At 56.0% G+C, this 9,641-nt stretch overlaps 1 protein-coding gene across 1 annotated transcript; it reads right to left on the bottom strand.

Moving 5' to 3' along the window:
- Window positions 1-2,535: 2,535 nt before the first annotated feature.
- Window positions 2,536-5,170, bottom strand: Cebpa (CCAAT enhancer binding protein alpha). Its single transcript, XM_050119290.1, has one exon. The coding sequence runs from the start codon at window positions 5,029-5,031 to the stop codon at window positions 3,958-3,960; it is 1,074 nt and encodes a 357-aa protein (XP_049975247.1). The 5' UTR covers window positions 5,032-5,170; the 3' UTR covers window positions 2,536-3,957.
- Window positions 5,171-9,641: the final 4,471 nt, after the last annotated feature.

Genomic DNA, 9,641 nt, shown 5'->3' with positions numbered 1-9,641 from the left:
ATTAATGCGTTTTCCCAGAGATTCCATCTGGCTGTTTAATTGCTCTGGGATGGGGCTAGGATGCTTTGATAGTGAATTGGTTTCTTTCCTAGGTTACAGCTTTCGTTAAATGCTCCATCCACGGGGAAGGATAAGTAAGGGTGGGGAGGGGTGGGTGAGGGTGGGAAAGAAGAGGCAGCCTTGCAGGAGCAAGAAAAAAAAGTTGGTGGATTAGGGGAAAGGAATGGGAAGGGGGTGAGAGGAGGGGAAGGAAGGGGAGATGGTAGAGGAAAAAAGGGAAGGAGATGAGAGAAAAGAAAGGGGCTTCTTCTATCTACCAGCACCACAAAACAGCAGCTAGAATGTCAACATCTTCCAGGCAAGAACAATGCTTCATGGCTACAGAAAGCCCATGGGTGCCCTGGAAAAAGAGGCCCCTTGGTTAAGCAAAACCAGAGCTTCTATGCCCCTTAACCTTCTAGACGAAGGTTAAGAGAGGCCCCCTCCTCTCTTGTGAAATCGGCAGCTTGGTGGAGGCCTGGCAGGTTCCACCTGGGCTGGGAAGGAGGGGGCGGGAGACCTGGGAGGGGCAGACACTCCTCACCCTTCCCAGTGGCTCACGGCAGGTGTCAGGGCCAAACCCCATATTCACAGATTCCCAGGAGATCTAAGAGATAAGGGTGACATTCGTGACAGCATTAAGCTATCTGGTGGCAAAGGACTCGCCTCCCTCTCTCTCTTTTTCTGCCTGTGTTCCTTTCCTGGAGACTGCCAAGGGACACGGGGTTCAGGACTGCGACAGAGAAAGAAGACCAGGCAGTGTCTGTCCTGGGAAGGGCTCACACATGGCAGAAGTCTGCAGGCATTTGAAGACATGGTCCATGTGGAGCTGGCCTCATTAGGTATAGGGCTCAGGCTTCTGTTTCCACATCAGAAAAAGCCTTAATTAGTCACCCTGACACGGCGTGGGGACACAGGGTTGTCAGCTCCCCAAAGGTAAGACCTGGGTCTGTTCTCAGTGATGCCTTGGCATAAGAAGGCATTCAAATGAATATTTAGGGATACATTCAGTTATTCATGAAGTTTGAATTGCCTGGAAGGCCACCCCCAGCTATCTAGGCATAGAGTACACGCTGAACAAGGCCACCCCACTGTCCCCTTCCCCCCAACACTATCTACCAGACCACACTGGAGGCTTCTCTTGTGTGATTGGGTCTTTCTTGTTCCCAGAGCAGGCTTCTAGGCAGGAAATTCCGTGTGCAGGGAAGGGTGCCCTTTCATGAGCCCCTGGAAAGAGGACCTCCCCCTATACACACACACACACACACACACACCCCTACCTCAGGTGGTAGGGGAAGGAGAGCAAGATGGCCCCCTCCCCCGCCCAGCCGAGGACCTGTTCTGGGGGCAAAGGGGGAAGTCAAGGATCATTCCCTGTAAACAAGAAAAACTGGAATTCGCACTGAACTCAGAGAGGGTTTGCTGGGGCCTGCAAGCCATGGCCTGCCCCAGCCTCTAGGCAGGCGGTGGGGCTCTGCCTCCTTAGTTCCCAGGCTGATGAGGCAGGCCACCGCCTCCTCACCGGGTTTGTGGCCTCTCCTCTGCCAAGGGCAGCCATGGGTGAGGAGGGAGCGAAGCCCAGGACAGAGGGCAGAGGGGGAAAGGGCTGGCAGGACGGACAAGTTGTCAGCCAAGGCTGCCAATTCTAAAGTGCAGAATTTAAAAGTCCTTGCTATTTCTCACCAGTATATAGTGTAAGCTGTTCAGCAATCACACGCCAGGTGAAAAGAGCCCAGTAGCCTGGTTCAGGCAGGGATAGCAATGAAGGCCATCCTTTCCTTACTGGGCTGTTACAGCAGCCAATGGAATGCCTGTACCCTATGGGGCAGTTGCAGCAGTGGGTTTGTGATTATTAAATACCAATCCAATGCTTGGTTCAGGATGGAGAAAGTGGGACTAATAAATCCTAGACAGGTGCTATGTGGGCTGTGGCCCCCTCCCTAGGTAAGCTGAAGTAGCAGGTCCAAAGGGGTGCTCAGCCTGCATGCTGTCCTTCTGGACGTCCCTGGAGTCTGCAAAGTAGGGAGGGGTGAAGAGTCGCGTTTCCCAAGGCCCCACTGGAAGGCTGGGCAAAGGTGGGGGTAAGCCTTTTTCTCTTAGGAGGAGCTGAGTGATTTGGGAATGTGGCCAAAGGGTTTCTTTACACAGAGAGCTTCTGGGTGGGCTTATCCTCAGGCAGAGTGCTTCTCTTCTGGGTCCCTCTTATTCTGGTGTGCAAAGAGAGACCACGATCTGAAGACAACACTACCCCTCCACCCTCAAATTCCAAAGGAACTCAGTCTTCCGACTCTGGGCATTCTCAGCTTTGAGTCCTTATTCCTTGACTGCTACTTGGCTTCCTTGGGGGGCAGCCCACCCTCCAACACACATAACCAAGGTAGAGAGAGACTCAAGAGATGCAAACTTAAGACCTCAGACACAGAAAACTCCTTTTCAAGCGGAACCCAGGACACACTTTACATGTGCCTCCTTTCTGGTTGTAAAAAGACACCAAAATTGAGTTTGATATGTTTATATTATAGATATAATACATACGACATCTAGCATGAAACTTCGTGTGTTCCCCACTCCCCCCAGCGAAGAGAAGTCCACCCCTGTTCCCAGCCACAGTGCACAAACGGCTGGAGGTGGCTTTCTTTCCAGACCCAGAGTCAGGGCCTTTGGGGGTGGGGGTGGGCGGGGGAAGAGGCCTGTGCGCAGTCTCAGCTGGAGGAAGCTAAGACCCACAAGGACACCCTTGGACCACTGTGGGGGAACGGTAGAGGCCCACTTCATTTCGCTGGTCCTCCGGGAGCAAAAGAAAAAAAAAAAAATCCCTAAACCAAAAAGGAAAGAGAGCCTCAGCTTCTTCCCCCAGCCGCCAGCGAAGAGTCTCATTTTGGCAAGAATCTGAGCAAAACCAAAACAAAACAAAGGACCAAATAAAATGGTGGTTTAGCATAGACGTGAACGTTGACATTGCACAAGGCACCGCTGGGACACAGAGACCAGATACAAGTGTTGATATCGGATGAGAAAGCAAAATATTTGGGAAGCTTGTCATAACTCCAGTCCCTCTGGGATGGATCGATTGTGCTTCAAGTTCCTTCAGCAACAGCGGCTGGCGACATACAGTACACACAAGGCTGATGGTCCCGGTGTCCTCTCCTTCCCCATCCCCAAGACCAGAAACCTGGGTTCCTGTCTCCCATTACCCCCTTAACCACAAGGCTTACTTACAACCTAGCTTTCTGGTCTGACTGGGGGTGTTACCCCCCTCCACGAATTCACCCAGGAAACTTAGCCTGTTGCAAGCTGAGGTGGGGAGTGGAGGTGGAGGTGGAAAAGCAAGGAACTAGGAACCTTCCACCTCCAAGTAGCTGGGGTGGGGGGGGGGCACTCTTAGACTTAAATCCCCAACTCCCTAAGTCCCTCCCCTCTAAGGACCTGGACTGAGGGGCCGCTGCGGAGCGCTGCCGGGATCTCAGCTTCCTGAATCTTCCTCCTGCCCTGGGCCTGCACCCTTCATTCTCTCGTGGGGGGCCTGTTGCAGCCTCGGAGGAGGCAGGAATCCTCCAAATAAAATATCAAGGCACATGTTTGCTCCCCCTACTCGGTAGGAAAAGGAGCGAGTTTTGAGTATCCAAGGCACAGGGTTACTTCCTTAATACTAGAATGGCCGGGCTCCCAGCTCAGCTCCGCGGTAAAGTCTCCCTGTCTCAAGGAGAAACCACGGCCTGACTCCCACATCTTAGACACACCGAGTCCGGCTCAGAGGAAGGGAGGGGACACGCGGAGTAGGCCAAGCTTTCAGACGACACCGGAATCTCCTAGTCCTGGCTTTCAGGGCCGGGGCAGTCTGGAGATCCAGCGACCCGAAATCATTCTCCGAGTCCCCGGCCAGGGGGCCGGCCCAGGGCGGTCCCGCAGTCGCGCGCCTCACGCGCAGTTGCCCATGGCCTTGACCAAGGAGCTCTCCGGCAGCTGGCGGAAGATGCCCCGCAGCGTGTCCAGTTCACGGCTCAGCTGTTCCACCCGCTTGCGCAGGCGGTCATTGTCACTGGTCAGCTCCAGCACCTTCTGCTGCGTCTCCACGTTGCGCTGCTTGGCTTTATCTCGGCTCTTGCGCACCGCGATGTTGTTGCGTTCCCGCCGCACCCGGTACTCGTTGCTGTTCTTGTCCACCGATTTCTTGGCCTTGCCCGCACCGGCACCGCCGCCACCGCCGCCCGTGCGGAGGTCAGGGTGCGTGCCAGCCAACCCCTTGAGCGCGCCCCCCGGACCCGGCAGGCCCGCAGCACCCAACGCGGGTGCAGGGTGCGGGCTGGGCACGGGTGTGGGCGGTGGCGTGGGGTGGCCGGGCTGCAGGTGCATGGTGGTCTGGCCGCAGTGCGCGATCTGGAACTGCAGGTGTGGGGCGGCCAGGTGCGCGGGAGACGCGTGCGGGTGCGGTGGCGGAGGCGGCGGCGGGGGCTGGTAGGGGAAGAGGCCGGCCAGCGCCAGCTGCTTCGCCTCGTCCTCCTCGCGGGGCTCCTGCTTGATCACCAGCGGCCGCAGCGCGGGCGCCCCGACGCGCTCGTACAGGGGCTCCAGCCTGCCGTCCAGGTAGCCGGCCGCTGGACAGCCGTAGCCGGGAGGGGGCCCGTGCGCCCCTGCGGACATGACCGCGCCGCCGGGACCCGCCGGGGCGCCCGGGTAGTCAAAGTCGCTGTTGCCACCCGCGGGGCCCGCGGCCGCCTTGGCCTTCTCCTGCTGCCGGTTGTGCTGGAAGAGGTCGGCCAGGAACTCGTCGTTGAAGGCGGCCGGGTCGATGTAAGCGCTGATGTCTATAGACGTCTCGTGCTCGCAGATGCCGCCCAGCGGCTCCGGGGCAGCAGGTGGGGCTGGGGGCGGCGCGGGGCCCGCGCCCCGGGGAAAGCCGAAGGCGGCGTTGCTGGGCGCGTGCGGGGGGCTCTGGAGGTGGCTGCTCATCGGGGGCCGCGGCTCCGCCTCGTAGAAGTCGGCCGACTCCATGGAGGAGTTAGAGTTCTCCCGGCATGGCGAGCCTCGGCGGCCTCCAGCCTGCGCGTGGCGCCGCTGCTGCCGCCGCCCACCCAAAGCCCCAACTAGCTCGCGCCCGCGCAGCTCCGGGTCGCGAATGGCCAGGCCCGCGCGGGACCCGCTTTTATACGGGGTCGGGGCATCGCCCCCTGGTGTCCAAGCGGGTCTCGGACCGAGGGCGAGGGCAGGAATGGTGCCTACTGGGTCTTAGAGTCCGCCCCTCTGTGTGTGCCTCTCCAAGGCGGCGAGTGGGGCGGGAGCACAGTGCTAGAGGAGAGAGGCGGTGGCGCAACGCCCACTGCCTCCTGCGCTGCAAGGCAACCCGGCCTGCGCTGAGCCCCACCCTGGCGGCGCTGTCGCCCCCGCACACACGTGGTCCGTGGCTGGGCGCCCCTCCTTTAAGCTTCCCTAAGTCACCCACTTCCAGCCAACACTAAGGAGCCTGGGAGCATCCAGAGGCCGAGCAGGGAGGGGTAGGGGTAGCGGGTGGAGAGAGATTGTCAGTCTTGAGCTACTGTGGTGCAGACTGGTCTTAAAAGCTAGGACTAGGCCTGTCCCCAGCTGTGGATGAGAGCAGAGGAGCGGGAAGTTGGGACTGCTTTGGACCAGCAACCTAGCGCGCACCGCCGAGTGGCGAGGTCCATAGCGCTGAGATTGTGCGTCTTTATCTCTGAACTCCAGGCGACCCCACTGATTCCAGGCAGAGCACCTCTTCCCCGCCCAGCTTCTCTACCCCGGGGTCCCACGGGACCTTCAGAGCAGGGCGCTAGGACCCAGCAGGGAGCGGAGGCGGCCGCTAACCCGGGAGCCGGGAGGACCTGGCCGGTCTGTCCGCTCTGGCTGGAAAACTTTCTTTTTAATTACGTCTCCAGGTCAGAGCGCTAGGATTGCTAGGCTTAAAAGGCGGGTGCTGCTACCCTGTGTGGAGCCTCTGGCCAAGTGGTTGGGTCCCCCCCCCCGCCCCTCGGGACTGGCGGGTGGGTCCTCCGAGACACGCGGAACAGGACACTAGGGCAAGCGCGCGGGGGCGGGGAGAGGGCAGGGTGTTGGAGAGAGAGTAGGGTGTGGGAGAGTGAGGAGGTGAACTTGACTCCGGGAGCGTGATCCCCAAGCGGGACCCATAGTCAGGGGCCTGAAGCCACGGTTTGCTTTTCCTACTGTCATACAGGTGGGCACTAATCTCCATAGCCCGAGTGTCCAGTTCCTGGCTACGGAGTCTGAGCACTCACTGGGAACACCCTGTCGGGTCCTTGAGATCCTCCCGCCGCCTGCAGTCTCTCAGTTACGGGTAGGAGTTTGCCTGCACAGGCTCCCTAGCCACGTGGCGTCCGGTTCATTCTCCACCTGGATCGCGGCCGCGGAGGTCGGGGGCAGTTGGGGCCTGGTGAGCACCCAAGTCTCTCCTTTTTGCACCCTAGGAGTCTTTTGCGGCTTCTTGAGCTGAGGCCTGACATCTTCCCGAGCCCCGTTTGTCTGCCTTCCAGGCTGGGGGTCCCCTTTTTTGAGACTCCAGGGTGCGCAGGTTAAGACCCCCATATGCAATAGCAATAGTCCTCTTAGCCCAGGAAAGGCGCTGCTATCCGCCTAGGAGGCTCAAGGAGGCGCGGCTAACAACTCACTCAGTTGGGGAGGCCCTCTGTGCTTCCACTGTGGTTACAGTAAAGAACCGACCTCGTCTGGAGGACGCATCCTGTACTTTAATCAAATTCCCATTCAACATATTCTCGGTGATTAATGGCCCAACTGCTTCATTTTCGGGCCAGAGCGCATAAACAAGATATTTTTAGCTTGATGCTTTTGAAAGGAAAGAGTGAAAAGCAGATACACTAAATAAATAACTTGGTGTGAGTGGAGCATCGCTCCCTGGGCCAGATGCGCGCGACCCGTTTATATACCATGCACCTGTGGCGTGGGCCCTGGAGAGAAATCCTGAAAAGCCAAATGGGATCTTCAGCTTTCTACTAAGCTAAAAATAATGTTTGTTTGTTTGTCTTCCCCCTGAGGGGAAAGGGAACGCTGTGAGAAAGTTCCTAGCTCGGAGAGACATAAGCAGGAGGCTGACACCAGACGTATCCACGGTTTTGCTCACTTGTGCAAGCGCAGGAATTTAGGGTTGGAGGAAGCTGGAGCACAATAAATACAGTCATCAACAAGGAAAGGTGTGAGGAGCGTGTGAGGTGAGGGATGGGTGTGGGGCTCCCCCCCCCCCAAACCCTGCAGCTCCTGAATAACTGACAGGATCCTTTTACCTTTCTCAGTTGGGGGGGGGAGGGGTGGGGTAGAGGGACAGACATGCCATATTCAGTCAGCTGGTAAGAAGAGGATCATAGAGGAGACACCAAAAGAGCAGGGGCCAAGCCATCCCCATGAAATGGTCCCATGCCTTGGAGATGGAATCGGGGATTAGGGCTATATATGATACCATGGAGACACCCAGCCCCCCCACACACACACCAGTACTGGGCTCTGGAGATGGCAGCCAGCCGCTGACTTGGTCTCAGATTTCCAGCCTCTAGGGGAGTGAGGATCGACCATGTATCTTTACAGAACTCAGTTTGTAGAATCCCACAGCGGCAGACTGAAACATGAGGAGAGAAAGGGCTTCCTGGAGGAGTGAACCTTGGAGGTATTTCCTGAAACAGGCAGGAATTCGCTCGAAGGATAAGGAAGGAAAGCCTCTTTTTCCCCCCCCTTGAAGGAGGGAACAGCAGGTGCAAAGGTGGAGAGGCTTCCGCAAAGGTGGAGAGGCTTCCGCACAGGGCCTGTGCCGGTAACAAAGGACAAGGTGTTTGACAGGCTGGAGTGTGGGCGAGCTAGGGAGGGGCCTAGATAAGACTGGATCCACAGACAGGGTTGGGTTGATGGCCAAGGCCATTCTAGGTATGGGAAAGAAGGCTTTATCTCAGGGGCATTTATCCTCTGGTGGCTGCTCTGGGTGCTTCTGTGTCCCATTTGGGTTCCTGAGAGGTCTACTCTGGCTGGAATGGAGAGGGACTTTTATTTAGGTGAGAAACCATGGAGACTACATACCTGTAATCTCAACACTCTAGAGGCTGAGGCAGGAGGATTACAGGTCCATTGACAGTCTAGGCCACACAGAAAGAACTTGTTTCAACTTACTCCTCCAGGTATGAGGAGCTACAGAGGCCCTCTAGGACAGGGACAGAGGGCAGGACCTATTTAAGCAAGATGCCAGGCTTCTGACTGGAGTTGCCATCTTGGGACATCTCCAAGCCCCTGGAGCGCACTGGCCTGAGTTGTGGCGGAGTGGGGTGTTTCTTATCCATAGTTTATTAGTTATTGGAGAAGCTACAGTTAATCACCCAATAGATTACAAGCCCTATCTCACCAGGAGGTCCTGAGTGAATGAGGGGCTCCATTAAAATCCTAGCTGAGTGACCTTAGACAAGTTACGGAATTTCTCCACGTGCCCGTTGTAGGACGTGTGGAAGGGTAAGGGAGAACATGTTGAGCTCCGTTTGGGCATGCTGTGGATGCTGACGAATAAGACCCTCTTGCACTGTTCTCGGCCCTGCTGGCTTCTAGTAGCTAGCGTACACTGTGGAGGTTCTGTTTTCTCCAGGTTCTGTCACATGGAGGAACCGACTTTGGCATGATTGGGGATGCCTGGTGTGGCACTGTGCCGGGTTTCTCAGCCCGATCTTAGGAAACCCACGTGAGGTTATTCTCCACCAAACACCCCAGCAGTGATTTGTCTGCTAGGAAATGTAACTGTGGATGCCACATAAGATCATAATTATGCGGTAGATAAAAAAAAGTCCTGAGTTCCTGAGAATCAGTGTTTCCCGTTTCTTCTTCCCATCCACCAACTACAGCGTGCGTGTGATCTCTCCTGCTGTTTGTGTTAAGTTGCCCATTGACTCGAAGTGGTTAGAGAAGTAAAAGCAGACATTAGAGATTCTAGGAGAAATTCAAACCAAACTGCAGAAAAGTTTTAAAAATTCATTGTTAGTTTTGTTTAGCAAATTGAGAGAGAATTTCTTGATACTTTTTTTTTTTTTTGCTGTTAAAGCTTCTTGGTGGCCCCCAGAGCCCCCATCCAGCAAGGAGCCCTGATTAAAGCAAAAGCTGGGCATGGGCACCTCTTCTTCATGTGCCTGTGTGACCAAGATCCATGGTACAAGTCGCAGCCCCCATTTCATGTTTTATTAAATTACCACTCAGTCAGAGCTTGCTGACACCTGGCTATAATCTAAGCACTTCGGAGACAGAGGCAGGAGGATCACAGATTCTGTACACTCACCAAGAGTTCAAGACCTACGAGGAGACACAGTGTGTTTCAGGCCAGCCTGGGTTTCACAATGAGACTGCTTTAAAAAAAAAAAAAAAAGCCAGGCGGTGGTGGGGCACACCTTTAATCCCGGCACTTGGAAGGCAGAGGCAGGTGAATCTCTCTGAGTTTGAGGTCAGCCTGGTCTACAGAGCAAGTTCCAGGACAGGCTCCAAAGCTACAGAGGAACACACACACACACACACACACACACACACACAGAGAGAGAGAGAGAGAGAGAGAGAGAGAGAGAGAGAGAGAGAGGAAACCCAAACTCCATCCTCCAAAAATT

The sequence above is a fragment of the Alexandromys fortis genome, unplaced genomic scaffold (assembly GCF_014885135.2).
Source record: "Alexandromys fortis isolate MF-2015 unplaced genomic scaffold, M_Fortis_MF-2015_v1.1 scaffold_140, whole genome shotgun sequence".
Lineage (NCBI taxonomy): Eukaryota > Metazoa > Chordata > Mammalia > Rodentia > Cricetidae > Alexandromys > Alexandromys fortis.
Note: the sequence above shows the minus strand (reverse complement) of the source record. Positions and strands in the feature narration are given on the sequence as shown.

What these genes read in the sequence shown, in the direction of transcription:
- Cebpa (XM_050119290.1), bottom strand. Translation starts at nt 5,031, where the DNA reads ATGGAGTCGGCCGACTTCTACGAGGCGGAGCCGCGGCCCCCGATGAGC.